General features: G+C 40.4%; 1 protein-coding gene across 4 annotated transcripts in view; it reads right to left on the minus strand.

Moving 5' to 3' along the window:
- LOC108347420 (uncharacterized) overlaps window positions 1-16,750 on the minus strand; it is a 45,525-nt gene that overhangs the window by 13,737 nt on the left and 15,038 nt on the right. For all 4 annotated transcript variants that reach the window (XM_017586643.2, XM_052868183.1, XM_017586644.2 and 1 more), the window contains exons 9-15: window positions 15,040-15,153; window positions 14,777-14,931; window positions 14,201-14,331; window positions 13,849-13,955; window positions 13,708-13,750; window positions 13,488-13,579; window positions 3,302-3,350 (exon numbers count right to left, since the gene is read on the minus strand). In XM_017586643.2, the coding sequence (XP_017442132.1) occupies window positions 3,302-3,350; window positions 13,488-13,579; window positions 13,708-13,750; window positions 13,849-13,955; window positions 14,201-14,331; window positions 14,777-14,931; window positions 15,040-15,153 (691 nt within the window). The remainder of the gene's footprint in view (window positions 1-3,301; window positions 3,351-13,487; window positions 13,580-13,707; window positions 13,751-13,848; window positions 13,956-14,200; window positions 14,332-14,776; window positions 14,932-15,039; window positions 15,154-16,750) is intronic.

A 16,750-nucleotide genomic window follows, 5' to 3' on the forward strand; every position in this document is an offset into this window, starting at 1 on the left:
GGAGCAACCCTCAACGGAACAGCAAATCAGAGACCACAATACACTCAGGAGACGGAGGCGAAACGACCGACAGTGGCGCGGTGAAGATCCGACACGGGAGAGGCGACGCGTGAAGCCCATGCGCCCGAGAGAGGTCAGAAAGAAACGACGCGTGACGGCGCGTCGAGAGAAGGATGAGGCGGCGACCACCAGGGATGGGTCGCGCACGTCGAGGCGCACTGAACCCTTAACTTCGCCGGAGAAAAGGCTGCGACGGCGGCGACGACGACGGCGGACGGCGGCGACGATGGCGGAAGCGACGGTGAACGACGGCGCGGGCAGTGAGCAGTGGCGAACGGAAAACCCTAACCTGCTCTGATACCATGTGAAAGTTTGAGAGAGAAAATCTAATGGTAAAAATATTATTACTGTGTTTGTTGAAGTTTCTATTACACAAAAATGTCCTATATAAGGAACAATGTACCAGCACCTAAAAGCCCAAAACTAAAAGTCCAATTATACAATACAATATATTTCAACAGACTAAGTAAACCAGAAGTGGTAAGAATACTTGTTGTAAACCTATGGAGGTAAAACTCATTGTAATCTTTGAAAAAGATTAGTGGAACCCCTTAAGAGTTCTTAAGGGTGAACTGGACGTAGCTCAGGTTGAGTGAACCAGTATAAAATTTGTGGTTTATTTCTTTGTTATCTAAAACGTTTTGATTACTCATCTTATAAAAACCAACGTCTAAACATCTTATAAACTATATATCTCCTTTACAAATCATTAGACGCTGCCTTGAGAAAGGATTTGAAAAACACTATTCACCCCCCTCTAGTGTTTTTCCTGTGTTTTCAACCTTAACTTTATTCTCTGTGATTGTAAGTTGTTGGTTATTTGTTGGAAGTCCCACATCGACTAGAGATAAGGCCTATTTATAATATATAAGTGGGTGCAAGCCTCACCTTACAAGCCGATTTTGTGGGATTGAGTTAGGCTTAAAGTTCACTTTTTAACACGGTATCAGAGCTATGGTTAGGTCCAGCGATATTTGTTGTTTGTTGGGCATGTTGTTCCACCCGCTATCGGGCCGTTGTCGGACCACCCATTAATGTCTAGTCTCACGCTCTGGATGATGTCTATACCTCGGCATGAGGGGGGGGTGTTGGAAGTCTCACATCGACTAGAAATAAGGCCAATTTATAATATATAAGTGGGTGAAAACCTCACCTTAGAAGCCAGTTTTGTGGGGTTGAGTTAGGCTTAAAGTTCACTTCTTAACATTATTTTTAGTGATTGGTTAATCCCTCTTTAGAGACATTAACAAATGGGCGTGGGTCTTTTGATCCGAACCTCTATAAAATTCCTTATGCGAATTTCTCTTTCCCTACACTATTTATTCTTACTGTTGTTATAAAATCAGTTTATAGAAAGGGAATTTTTTTTAAAAAAGCATGATTTTATTAAGTAAACCAATTCACCCCCTCTTGGTTTTTGTCCACTCACGAACATTCCGCTGTGTAATTCTAACAACCCAATGTTTGCGGGATGGAGTTAAGCTTAAAGTCCACTTTTTAACATGGAGTCTATCATAGCGAGATTTGTGTTTGTTAGACATATCATTTCACCAGCTATCAAACCACTCATTAATATCTAGTCCCATGCATAAGATGTATATACCTCGGCGTGAGAGGGTGTGTTGAAAGTCCCACATCGACTAGTGATAAGGCCATTATAGAGTATTGTTAGAATATTTACCCTATTTATCATCATTATATTGTGTCTAGGGTTACCCTGTTTATCATCATTATATTGTGTCTAGGGTTACTCTATTTATCATGTACTTTGTATCAAAACTTTCTTATATATAGAATGAAAGTGAGAGGGATCTTTCAAGCCCTCAAGAATTATTTTACAGTTTCAATCTCAAGTAATATATAAGATAGGTGCAAACCTCATCTTACAAGCCGGTTTTGTAGAATTTAGTTAGGCTTAAAGTCCAGTTCTTAACACTATCCATACCTAGACCCTGCTAATAAACTCCAACATAGAATATTTGGGTATGTATCCATTGTGCATGTTCATAGTAATGGGTACCTTAGAATACAAATGACAACATTCAAACAATCAATTCAAGAGGATTTTGCAAGAACTAACTTACAACACCAATTATAAACACCTTAAAAAAAACTACAAAATCTCCTTTTGATTGAGCTACTTGAACACCTTTCTTCTCTGGTATACCATTTTGAAGAGGTGTATAAGGACAAATAGACTAATGTATAATATGATGTGAATTTAAAAGGATGGAAAAAGTAGAAGAAAAACATTCTTTGGCATTATAACTCCTTGTGATCTTGGCTATTTTACAAAATTTCTTTATAATGTCATTGAAGAAAAACTCAAAAATATTCAAAAGTTCTGATCAATATTTCATCAAGTGAAGTAAAATGAGAATATTCATCCATAAGAATGACAAAATAATGAAACCCAAAGGATGTGACTCGACTTGGATCCCAAATGTCAGAATGAAATATAGGAAATATAGAGTTGCATCTTGTTTTAGTTCTTTTCTAAAAGAAAAAGACAGAATATGTTTTGCTAATTGACATGATTTACATTCTTAGACATGGAGATATTGAGGGCAAAACAGGGACAAGGAAACCTAGTGAGCCTTGTGGAGGAAACGTGGAGTTGCTCCGGTGAATGGATGGTGGTGCATGAATTTAACATACCATGATACAACAAATAGAGAAGTTGTGTGTGACGAAGGATTAAAGGACATGACCATCATGGGTGGACATCACTTGGCGAGACACACCATATCCAATTGTCGTCGAAAAGAAATGGAGTGGTCAACTATGGTCAAGTGTTGTAAAAACATATTCTTAGGATAAAAATATTCTCAATATCCCTATAGTAATTAGGAAAAAAATCTTATTCATTTCAACATACTTTTATTTTCTTATTTTAAAGGATTTGATAATTATTTATTTCCTTACATAGTTCAAGAGCTAGTAAGGTGTTGTTGGATATATTAATCTAAAGGTAAGGTAGTTAAGTGTAAAGCCAAGATGAGGGTGAAAGGATACACTTACACATACCCTATAAGTTTGTCCTTCAATACAATCAACTCCTAATTTAACTCTTAGTTCAAATAAGAGAAAGCTATAGCCAAGTCAACTAATTTAATTCTAAAACTTTTCAACAATCATTATTTTGTAGTAATCTAACTCAGGCCATCAAAATATTCCTGAGCATCAAATAGATAAAAAAGTGCAGTGTAGGTCTTATAGATTAAACTGCAAATGAACTTACCACACGTTATTTTGTTTTGATCATTAGCAAAAAGCTTCACCAGTTCCCCCTAACAAAGAACAAATTTGACAAAAATAAGCCAAGAATAACATTCTACTGAACTGGAGACATGTCTGCAAATTCAATAATATATTTGTATACAAAAGTATAAATTCAAATATATCAAGTCTTGAATGACTCATACTTAAATTCAAAGAGAAGACTATTAGAACTATGCTAAAAAGGAGGAGGAAATGTAAAAGGTGTTAGATGTAATGGGCCTAGGTCTATCTTTTTGTATTTTCCTATTTCTAAATGTGTAACCCTATGTGCTCTACACACATTATGGATTTAGCCTATGCCTCTCTCTTTTATTTTAACATAGTATCTAGAGCTAGGTTTAATTCTTGTCTCTCTGTTGAACCCACTGTACTAAATTTGTTTCAGAAATTGTTCCTCTTCTTTTAATTCATTCTTTGTTTTTTTTTTCCAACCACTGTTTTTTGCAACCACTATACTACCACCACCCAGTTTGGTCCCCTTGCCATGTTGTCGTTATGCCATCACTATCATTGTTGCTGCCACCACCGCTAGGACTGGTGACACCATGATGGTGATCATCCTGGCCAAATGACCACCATGCCACAAAAGTTGTGACGATTGAAGCTTCGATGCACTACCCCATTCCTTGTCGCCGCTGCTTCTTATCGTTGTCCATTCTCCTCTCCCATGTTGACCACCAAGTCAAACTTGTTTCTCCGTCCTCTTTCCAAATCAGTAACTTTCATTGTGATCGAAGTTCGTTAAGATTTTTTCACAGTTTTTACGGTTGTTTTTCACTTTCTTGTTAGTTGAAAATTGATGCTCAATTATTATACATTGTCCTTAAATCTACCATTCATTTGTTAGAAAATGTATTAAATATAGGTAGTAGTTAGACCAAAGATCTTGGAAGTCTCATACTTTCTAGGCATTGATGTGGCTCAATCAAAGGAAGGCATTGTAGTTTCTCAAAGGAAATATGTTTTGGATGTCTTGGAAGAAACATGCATGACTGACGGCTAACCAATAGATAACCCTATGGATCCAAATAAAAAATTAATGATAGATCAAGGTTGACATCTCTTTGTTGGAAGTCTCACATTGACTAAAAACAATGTCAATTTACAATATATAAGTGGGGAAAAAGCTCAACCTCATATTGGTTTTGTAAAGTTGAGTTAGGCTTAAAGTTCACTTCTTAATAGGAAATCAAAGCCATTGTTAGATCTTATCCTACCGAAGTTTGTTGGGTCTATTGTTTCACTCGCTATCAGGCTACTATCAAACCACCCATTAATGTATAGTCTCACGCTCGAAATGTATATGCCTCAACGTGAGGAGGCGTGTTGGAAGTCTCACATAGACTAAAGATAAGACCAATTCACAGTATATAAGTGGGTGCAAACCTCACCTTATATGCTAGTTTGGTAAGGTTCACTTAGGCTTAAAGTCCATTGACACTCTCTAATATAAAACACTTGTTGGCAAACTTTTTTATCTCTCTATTACTAAACTCTAGTGCTAAAGCTAAATATAGGGGAATGGCGTGTCTCACTTGTGTACTTGTATGGGTAAACAATTTCTTCAAGAATTAAAATTTTGTGAGATCCAACAAAGGAAGATGTATTGTGATAACCAAGTTCCTCTCCATATTATCCCCAATTCAATGTTTCCATGAGACGACTGAACACATAAAATTTGACTATCATTCAATCAAAGAAAAGTTGTTGTCCAAGGAAATTTGTAAAGAATTTGTCAGATCCTATGAAGCATACAAACGGACACCAATACAGGGATACAGCTAAATTGAAAAAATATTGGCCACGAACACGATAATATATACATATTTACAGACAATACATATATATATATATATATATATATATATATATATATATATATATATATATATATATATATATATACTTGAAATAAGGAAAGGGAACAATGTATGTTTTAGAGGGCTTAATTCCACCCATCTTCATCCTTTATTTATAGGATTTCAGCAATGGAAGACAACTAAGATTAATACTGATACAATCCTCCACAACGAACCTAATCAAGACTCAAAACTCACACCAAACACACCAGGTAATGAAGAAAGATCTCTTTTATTCACAAAAGAATATCTGTATACAATGAACAATAGAGGCCTAACCCTCTCAGCAGGATAGAACCTGTCTAACAAACAATTAACCAAAAGTCCCCCCTCCTACACTAACTCTCCTATTTATAATGGTTTCCCTCCTCACTTAACTGCTAAAGGCAGTTAAGTGCCAGACCGTTAGTCAGTTAATCGCATCAGTTGTGCCTCTTCCTTCTCTCGTACACTATCCACTTCCCCTTATTCCTTTCAGGTCTATCAATACCCTCCGCCTGAAATTCAACCTTGTCCCCAAGGTTGAAGTCAGGATATTGTTCTCTGATAGTTGCCTCGTCCTCCCAAGTTGCCCCATCCGAACCTCCTTCCTGCCACTCAATCAGCAATTGTGGCACTGTCTTCTTTCCCTGTTGAGCTTGCCTTCTCCCCAAAACTCCCACTGGCCAGAAAGACGGCCCTTCTGCTTGCAATTCTCGCGGTAATTCCTTTTCTACCCTTCGCTCCCCTATAGCCTTTTTTAATTGGGATACGTGAAAAACGGGATGGATCCGCGCTGTATCTGGTAACTGCAACTTGTAAGCTACCTCCCCTACTCTTTGACTGATCTGGAACGGCCCAAAGTACCTCGCCGACAATTTTGGGTGAAGCCTAGTTGGCATTGAAGTCTGCCTATGGGGTCTTATCCTTAGATAAACCCAATCTCCCACTTCAAAATTCGCTGGTTTCCTTTTCTTGTTCGCTTGCCTTATCATCTGTTCTTGTGCCTTCTCCAAATGAAATTTCAACTGTCTCAAAGCCTCATCACGGGTCAAAAGCTCTTGACTCACCGCCTCAACTAAAGTTTCTCCCGGAATGTATCTATGCAACGAGGGAGGTTTCCTCCCATAGACCGTCTCAAATGGGGTGCACTTTATAGCTCCTTGATAGCTGGTATTATACCAATACTCAGCCCAAGGTAAGACCGCCATCCATCCTGCTGGTTGCTCTGAACAAAAACATCGGAGGTATCCTTCTAGCACCCTGTTCACGATTTCAGTTTGGCCGTCCGTCTCGGGATGGTAAGCCGTACTCATTTTCAGCTTCGTCCCCAATCCCTTAAAGAGTTCTTTCCAGAAAAGACTAAGAAACAAGGGGTCTCGGTCACTTACCACCGACTGAGGAATCCCATGTAACCGAACAATCTCCCACGTGAAAACCTCAGCAACCGTTCGGGCTGTGTAAGGGTGTTTTAAGGGCAGAAAATGAGCGTACTTACTCAAACGATCCACCACAACTAATATCGCATCATGCCCTCTGGATTTGGGTAGCCTCACAATGAAATCTAAGCTCAAATCTTCCCACACCGCGTTTGGAATCGGCAATGGCTGCAATAACCCCTGAGGAGAAGAAGACAGATATTTGTGTTGCTGACATACACTGCATCGTGCTACGAACTCGGTCACGTCTTTCTTTATCCCCCTCCAAAATAGGGATTGAGCGATTCTCCTGTAGGTTCGATAAACTCCGGAATGGCCCCCTGCCTGCGTTACGTGAAATTCTGCTATTAATGTGGGAATCCACGAAGATTTGGCTGACAGCACCAGCCTGCCCTTGTAATGAAGCCTTTCATTCTCCAGAGAATACGCAGGATGGGTGTTCGGGTCTGCTTTGATTTCTTCCACCACTTTCTGCAAAATCGGATCCGCTGCTGCCACTTCCCTGGTTACTTCTTCAAAATCTTGCCAGTACGGTCTGGCCACCACCCTGAGTTCTCCCTCCTCCGTGTCTTCCTCTTCTTTTTTCCTCGACAAAGCATCAGCTACCTGATTCAACGTTCCCGCCTTATATACGATCTCAAAATCGTACCCCATCAGCTTCGCAATCCAATTTTGTTGGTTTTGGGTAGTGATGCGCTGTTCAAGCAAGTGTCTTAGACTTTTCTGATCGGTGTGGACCACAAATCGCTGACCCAGAAGATATGGCCTCCAGTGTTGAATGGCCATCACCAGCGCCATTAATTCCTTCTCGTAAATTGACTTACTTAGCGTCCTCTCCGACAACGCCTTGTTGAAGTAGGCGATAGGTTTCTTATTCTGCATCAGCACCGCTCCGACTCCTCGACCAGACGCATCACATTCAATATGGAACGGCTGCCGGAAATCTGGCAAGGATAATACGGGCGCCGTCGTCATTGCTTCCTTCAGATTTTCCCATGCTTCCTCTGCCTTATCGTTCCAAGCGAATCCCCCTTTTTTTAACAACTCCGTTAACGGTTTGGCGATCTTGCCGTAGTCGTTTACGAACTTCCGGTAATACCTTGTTAGCCCCAAGAACCCTCTCAGCCTCTTCAGAGTTCTCGGTCTCTCCCACTCCTTTACTGTCGATACCTTTTCCGCATCCATTTCGACCCCTTTTTGCGAAATCACATGGCCCAAGTACCTTACTTTAGTCTGCCCAAACTCACACTTCCCCTTATTTGCCACCCAGCCATCACGCTCCAGGACGGACAACACCGTCTCCACATGCTTCAGATGCTCCCCCCATGACTGGCTGTAAACTAAGATATCGTCAAAAAAGACGAGGACGAACCTTCTCAAAAAGGGTTGGAAGAGACTGTTCATCGAACTTTGAAAAGTCGTCGGCGCGTTAGTGAGTCCGAAGGGCATCACCACAAATTCGTAGTGCCCTTGATGCGTCCGGAATGCTGTCTTCTCTATATCCCCCTTGTCCATGCGAATTTGGTGATATCCCGCTCTCAAATCTACCTTTGAGAAGTAACACGCTCCCTTCAGCTCATCCAACAATTCTTCAATCACGGGAATCGAAAATTTGTCCGGTACGGTGGCCCGATTGAGCGCCCTGTAGTCGACGCAAAACCGCCAGCTCCCGTCCTTCTTCTTCACCAAAATGATTGGGCTCGAATACGGGCTGTGGCTCGGCCGGATCACCCCAGTTCGAAGCATTTCCGCAACTTGCCGTTCGATCTCACCCTTCCTGACATGCGGATACCGATAAGGCCGGACGTTCACTGGATCCATTCCCTCCTTCAGCTTTAGCTGGTGCACACTCTCTCTTTCAAGTGGAAGACTAGTGGGCTCTGCGAACACCTTGTGATACCGACCCAATAATTTTTCCAGTTCCTCCTTCTGTCTTTCGAAAAGGTCCTTGCCATTCTGATTCACGTTCTGGGCCTCCAGCAAGCCCAACTCCCAATTCAGTAAGCAGACTTCCACGTCATCAACTTTTGATAAAGTTTTGGGTCCCACGATCTTTCTTTCTAGTGTGGGGTCACCTTTAATGGTGATCTCCTCTTCTCCTTGTCGGTAAGTCATGATTAAGGTTCCCTAGTCCACCGTCACCTTCTCCAATTTCCTCAACCAGTCTATCCCCAGAATTAACTCTACCCCTCCTAACTCGAACAAATAAAACCGTTCAACAATATTAGCTTCTCCGACCTTTACTGCCACCTGTTCACAACACCCCCTAATCTTCTTCCGTTGACCATCCCCCAAGCACACGAGATACGGCTGGGTATCCTCCACCTTCAACCCCAACTCCTCCACTACTCTGCGACTAATGAAATTGTGGCTCGCGCCACTATCGATCAGCACTAAGACCTTTCGCCGACCTATCCGCCCCCACAACTTCATCGTTTTGGGGGACGACAACCCCCCTGCTGACTAAGCCGACAGTTCCATTTGAGCGATGTTCACTTCTGTTTCCGTCTCGCCGCCGTCTTCCTCCTCATCCACCACGAACAACATGCGAAGTCCCCGTTCCGGGCACCGATGACCCGGACCAAACGGCCCTCCGCAGCGGAAGCATTTGCCCTCCTCTCTCCTTTTCAAGTACTCCGCATAAGGTAGGTTTCGCGGGCCTCAAACTCTCTCGTCACCGGTGGTTCTGGCGACGCCTCCTCCTTGGGCCGTCTCCCTCTTAACCGACCCGACACTCTCGATGGCTCCCCCTCGGTTCTGCGTTTCTCTCGGTGGGTCCACTCGCGCGACTGTTCCCGCCGACCGCCCCCACGAACTTAGATTTTTGAAACCCGATCCTCCTCCCGTCTTCAACGGCGCACATAACTTTTCAACGTCCCTCGCGACCCGCATCGCGGTCATAAGGTCTGGCGGATCATGCATCTCACCTGGTCGCTCACCTCTTCCCTGAGACCCGCCATAAAATAACCCAGGATTTGCTACTCTGGAATTTGAGTCGTCTGACCCACTAACACCTCAAAATCCCTGACGTAGTCTTCCACCGGCCCCGTCTGTCTGATCGCCGACAGCTTCTCATAGACGGTTCCCCGAGTTCCTCCTCCGAAGCGAATTCCCAACGCTCTTTTCAACCCCTCCCACGAGTAGTTCTTAGTCCTCTCCCGCCAGAATCGGAACCAGCTTCCAGCGTACCCCTCCATGCTGATAAACGCCAGTTGCATCTTCTCCTCTTCTTCCACTTTCTGTACCTCGAAAAACTTTTCCGCCCGACTCATCCAATTCCAGGGTTCGCCACCTTCAAACGCGGGCAATTCCACCCGCTTCCGCCAATTGATCATCGCCCCCGTACGTCCTGCTCCAGTTTGTCCCCCATCGTCTCCTGATCCTCCGGCGTTATCATTTACAGACGATTCACTTCCATCCCCTCGCACCCCTCTATTGTCGGTCTTGCGGTCTTTCAAGATCGTCAAAATCGCTTGGATATCTTGGCGCATCATCTCACAGTTCTGCCTCAGCATCCCGGTTTCATGCCGCAGGTACACTGTTTCCGCTTTCGTTTCTGCCAACGCCACCTCCACCGCTTCAATCTGTTCCGCAACCGTCACCACTCTTCCCTCCATCACGATCGGCTATCAATGGATCCGGCAGGTCGGACCAATTTGATACAATCCTCCACAACGAACCTAATCAAGACTCAACTCACACCAAACACACTAGGTAATGAAGAAAGATCTCTTTTATTCACAAAAGAATATCTGTATACAATGAACAATAGAGGCCTAACCCTCTCCGCAGGATAGAACCTGTCTAACAAACAATTAACCAAAAGTCCCCCCTCCTACACTAACTCTCCTATTTATAATGGTTTCCCTCCTCACTTAACTGCTAAAGGCAGTTAAGTGCCAGACCGTTAGTCAGTTAATCGCATCAGTTGTGCCTCTTCCTTCTCTCGTACACTATCCACTTCCCCTTATTCCTTTCAGGTCTATCAAATACACCTCACAAGTTACAACTCACACACTCACATACAGTTGTGTTACAACTCACACATACACACACTGTTGTGTTATAACTCACACATACACACATTGTTGTGTTATAACTCACACATACACACATACAACTATATTTATTCTAACAATATTCATCTAACAACACTCCCCCTTAAGCTTGTGAATGGATATCTATTCAGCTTGCATGTGAGATCATGAAATCGTTTAGTGGGAAAACCTTTTGTAAACAAATATGCTAATTGAAGTCCAAATGGGAAGACACATTGACTATGAAAATATATATTGATGCTGACTATGCAGGTTCTATTACTGATAGAAAATCTAATTCTAGATATTGTGTCTTGGAGATAGTCGGGTAGCATGGAGGAGCAAAAAGCAAGATTGAGCATCTCGTTCTAGTGCAGAAGCTGAATTCTGAGTTGTTGCTCAAGGAATGTCTGAAAGACTCTGGATGAAAATAATTTTGGATGACCTTAAAGTCAAGGTGGACAACCTTGTGCAACTACACTGTGACAATAAGTCTGCCATGAGCATTGCCCATAATCCAGTACAACATGAAAGGCCAAAACACATTGAGATTGACACACATTTCATCAAAGATAATCTATATAGAGCCTTTGTGATTACAACTCACCTTTCTATAGAACTTCAGATAGTAGATATTTTTACAAAAGGATTCCCTCCGGGTAGATTTCAAGATCTTGTAGGCAAGTTGGGAATGATTGATATTCATTTACCAACTTGAGGGAGAGTGTTGTAATTAGAGGAAAATCTTCCTAATTAGAGAAAATATTTATAGAATATTCCTAATTAGAGAAAATATTTGTAGGATGTTATAGATTATTTTTCAGAATATTGTTTCCTTATTTCCCTTTTTTAGAAGATTAGATTGTTACAAATAGAGGTAAGAAGAATGTAATAGATATGAATGATAATAATACAATTCATTCTCTTTTCGAGTATATATATATATTATGATTTATAGAAATAAAAAAATGAACCTCTTTTTATACAACCTTTTGGTTTGGAAACTACTTATATTAACTAATCATCTCGATTCCTACTTCTTTTTATCAAAAAGTGAAGTTTTACATAAATTTGTAAGAGATTGAGGTCAAATTCGGTATTTTCTCTCAACCGAATGAAGTTAATTAATTTGTTAGTTTAACCATTATTTAGTCTTCTATAAGCTCACATATAAATATTTACAATAATTTTCCTAGTTTTAATTTTTTTATTGTGTTTAATACTATTTGATGTTTGTTTGTCATACTTCATTTCACCTCTCTTTCCTTATCCTCCACCAAGGTCACACCACTCATTTTCCTGCACCAATAGCAACAATCTCTCACTTCCCCTCTAAAATCTAATCCCAGTTTCATTCTTCAGAGGAAAAAGTTTTGGACTTTGCTTAATTCAACTTGTTCTGCTATCATGGGCAAGGTTGCACTGGGAGCTACCGTTGCCTACGCCACCTCCATTTGCATCATAGGGTGCTAGTGGTGTGCCCCCGCATCATTACTTCCCGCAAGTGGAGTCATGCCATGGCTATAGGAATCCATTTTTTTTTCTGATTTCCTTAATTTTTCCGAGTAAATTTTATTTGTGTGTCTTGAACATTCTCCGACGTGTCTCTCTGCCATGGCAAAGAATATGATTGTGTCATCCCCGACGTGTTAGAGGGCATGACCATGTTTGACCCAACAATTTATATCAGACATGGTGTTGTGCTCACTTTTGTGGTGTGTTCATATCCGCACACACATCCAACGAGGAAACACCACTTTTGTGGTGTGTCAAATCTTCTTAGGTCAAATCCAATGACTAACTTGTAGGCGTGTTAACAAAATGTGTAAAGGGACGTCGAGTTGAATTTATTTGTTCCCAACATAATACATACAATTTGTATGCTTTAGCTTAAGGGGAGTGTTAGAATTAGAATATGTATTAAATATCGGTAGTTGTTAGAATGGATATTTAATGTAGGTAGTTAGAAGATTTTGGAAAACTATTATATGTTATACTTATGAGCTGTCAGCATTAGTTACATAAATATTTCTGATGTAATTTTCTTCTACAAATAACAAAGCTAGGCTGAGAGATAATCAATCTCTTAAACTTTTTTTCTCACATTTTCAATCAAATTGATACTCAATTATGCATTGTAGTCAAGTCTACTATTCATTTATCACTGAAACAAGTATTTCATGCGAAATGTTCAAAAGTTTGGGAACATGGCAAACTGATGTGCACCAATGATACCCCTTCAACCAATTCACCAAGACTGTCAATTAAAAAATGAGATTATCTCTTTATCTGTAAACCTGATCCCAAGTTACTGTCTTTCGTTTCTCTCAACTTCCTTGTGTCAAGGGTACATTTGGAGCCAACATGGAAAGTGAGACCTTTGTGGAGGCCGTAAAGGTGAAAAGACACCTGGAGGAATATTCTACCATAATATCTGTCATGAAACTGTTTGGTTTGTACGTAAATAGCCAGTTTGACTATGATGCAGGGTTTCCTGTATGGTCCCCCTTTATCTAATACCCTTATGTATCTCTTATAGTCCTTCATAATATATATAGGAATATTCTTCCTGTCTTGTTTTTATTTCTCACTAGAAGTCCCTAGAATCACAATACTTTAGCATAGAAGACAAACATAGGTTCAAAATTTAAACACAAATTCCATATTTTGCTTTTGGAACATGATAGAAAAGTCTTATCCAACAAGCATATCCTAATTTAAAATAATAAAACTCGATGCATTTATAGCATCCATAGATATGGCAATGAGTATATCATATAACATGCACAAGATATATGATAGACTGTGCATATAACTAATATATTTCAAACCTGCCGGCCTTTATCATCCATTGGAATACACTCAACTGCTATCAATTTATCAACATCATCCGCTGTAACTACATACTCTGGATTTGTGGCTCCTGATTCAAGAAAAACATAGATGAAAATCAATTATCATGTTTATGTTAAACTTGTATTAGAACACTGCACTAAGCAAACAGGCATAAAATTCCAAAAATAAATGGCCAGAGGTATGAGTCCAATCCACCTTCAATGTAGTGTCTAGTGCCGTCCTCAAGATGCCGAACCCACTGGTTTGAAGCCAAGAATAATGGCAATATCAGTAAATAATAGAGAGGGAAATTATGGATGATGTGCTAAGTTCAATATTAATGGAAAGAATATTCACCTGAAACATACAAAGAGAAGTTCCACGGACTGGATATCCACATCCAAGAAGCTTTTCTCCCGGAATAGCATCACCAGAAATTTGAAAATTCTCAATGCCAGGGCCATCTAGGAATATCAGTCGTCAGTATAAAAAGATATACTATGAATCTATCTATCTACCTATATATATACACACACACACACACACACATATATATATATATATATATATATGTATACATACATATATATATATATATATATATATGTATACATACACATGTGTATATACATATATATGTATACATATATATGTATATATACACATATATATGTATGTATGTATATTAAAATAAAAAATCATGAATTACCCTCGGAAACAGAGGAAGCCGTCTCATCTAGTTCAGGTTGTGGTTGATACATGTTGGTATTAACAAAATTTCTTTCCATGTTTTTGTCCTGCCCTCCAACTTTATCAATTGAACCATGCGAGAATACCTCCCTGAACAAATCCAACCATAGGATCATACAGTATGATCAACATGAAAATGTAAAGTCATATGACTTCTCTAAATAGCTGTCCCCTTTAAAAAAACTTCTGATCATGAACGTTCAAGTTAGATCAAATGGTCAAGTTGGTTCCTGTTTTCTATTGTGTGTGTAAATGTGTCTGTCAAAGTTGAAAGTGCAGATAGACAAATGGTAAAATAGAAGTAAATGTTTCCCATCATATTAGGCCAAAAAACCACCAGTCGAAACTTCTTGACCATTTTTCATTAATCTTCTCAGACTGCCGATGGAACTAAAGGACTACGAGATGGCCATGAGTGTTTGCATACACGTAACTACATCTACAGCTCATGATGCCACGCTACATATTGCTCCTAACCAATGACAGTTAAGTTATATTCACTAGTAAACAACACAAGTGGACAAACAATACGAACCTATCGGCCTTAGAAATCTGCTGATAGTTGAAATTTTTGATAGACCAGTTTACATCAGCATTAAGTGCTGGGTGCATATATCCTGCCATATTGCTTGTTGACTGATGATTTTGTTCATTACCGATAAGATTTTGTTGGGAGAAGTTATGCTGAAACTGAATTTAAGTTAAATTATAATTAGTGAGTGACAAAAAGAAAAATATACTATGACAAACACAAAAAATGAGGACAAAGCATGAAAGAAGATTACATGCCAATAGTACCATGAAATCATTATGATTGTGACTTGTCAAATTTCCAGAACCTGGACTTTCAACAACATGATTACCGTTATCAGCACGTGTTTCTAGCACAGAGCTTAACTCTCCAATTCTATCCTGTCCAAAAAGAGTAGCCACGGATCTTTTAAATAATCAATCAACCATTGACTGCAAAATTGACAGAATCAAATAGACACTTCACTTAAAACCAAAGCATGAACAAAAAAGAGCTATAATGATAAATCAATAATGTGAATGAGAGTATGGGCACGAAGAAATCATTTGTTAGGATATTTATCCTATTTTATCATCATTATATTGTGTTAAGGGTTACCCTATTTATCATGATTATATTGTGTCTAGGATTACCCTATTTATCATGATTATATTGTGTCTAGGGTTACCCTATTTATCATGTACTTTTGTATCAATTTATTCATATAAATAGAAGATTGTGAGAGGGATCAATTAAGCCCTCTAGAATTATTTTACAGTCTAATTCTCAAGTTGGTATCAGAGCGAGTCGATCCCGCTCTGGTTTCTGTCTCGTAATATCTGTCCGACGCCACAGTCCGTCGTCGCCCGCCACCGTCCGCCGCTGCCCGTCGCCGGCCACCGTCCGCCACCGTCGTTCACCGCTATCACAGTTTCGTTCGTCTAAACCCTTAGGGTTTTCTTGTTCCTCGCTGGTACTATTCGTCTTCTTCAAAAATGGCGTCTGGCAGTACTCTTTCTTTCTCCGGAAGTCCATCAATTACCTCCGAGAAGCTAAATGGAAAAAATTATCTATCATGGTCTGCTGCCGTTGAAATGTGATTCCTTGGCCAAGGGCATTATGACCACCTTGAGCAAGATGGAAGCCATGTGCCTACTGAAAAAGTTGATCAGTGGAAACAAGCAGATTTCCAGTTGTGTGCCCTGTTATGGCAATCAGTGGAACCCAAACTTCTTGTATCTTTGAGGGCTTTCAAAACTTGTCACTCCTTTTGGAAGAAAGCCCAAAACATTTATGCCAATGATATTCAACGTCTCTATGACACTACGAACAAGCTTGCATCTCTTAAAATGGCAGACCATGATATGGTGTCCTTCATGGCTGAAGCCCAATCTGTTGTCGAAGAACTCAGGATGTTTTTGGAAGTGGACCCATTAGAGGATATCAAAAAGAAACTAGACAAAATTTTACATGGTGTTGATCCTTCGTGCCCTACATCCCGATTTTGATCATCTCAGAGATCAACTTCTAACTAGTCATGAGGTCCCCTCTATGGAAACATTGACCACTCGCCTTCTGCGTGTCCCGGTACCTCAAACTCAAGAAGTGCATGAACTAGTGGAACCATCTGTCATGGTTGCCACACGAGGAAGAGGAGGACGTGGTACTAGAGGAGGAGGACGAGGAGGTCGGGGACGTCCTCAATGCACATACTGTAAAAGGATGGGTCATACTCAAGAGAACTGCTACTCCTTACATGGTTTCCCTTCCAAAACCGCCAATATTTCGAAGATTGAAACTTCCACTTCGAAGACGGAAACTTCCACTTCTATGTTTTCTGAGGATGAATATCAAGAGTATTTAAGGTTAAAGTCCAACAGTTTGGCACAACCATCTCAATCTCCCAGTACATCAACAGCCTGCATTTCTCAATCTATGGAAGGTCAAAATTCATGGGTAATTGACTCAGGTGCTTCTGATCACATTTCTGGTAATACC

Source organism: Vigna angularis, chromosome 9, assembly GCF_016808095.1.
Source record: "Vigna angularis cultivar LongXiaoDou No.4 chromosome 9, ASM1680809v1, whole genome shotgun sequence".
NCBI classification, from domain to species: Eukaryota; Viridiplantae; Streptophyta; class Magnoliopsida; order Fabales; family Fabaceae; genus Vigna; species Vigna angularis.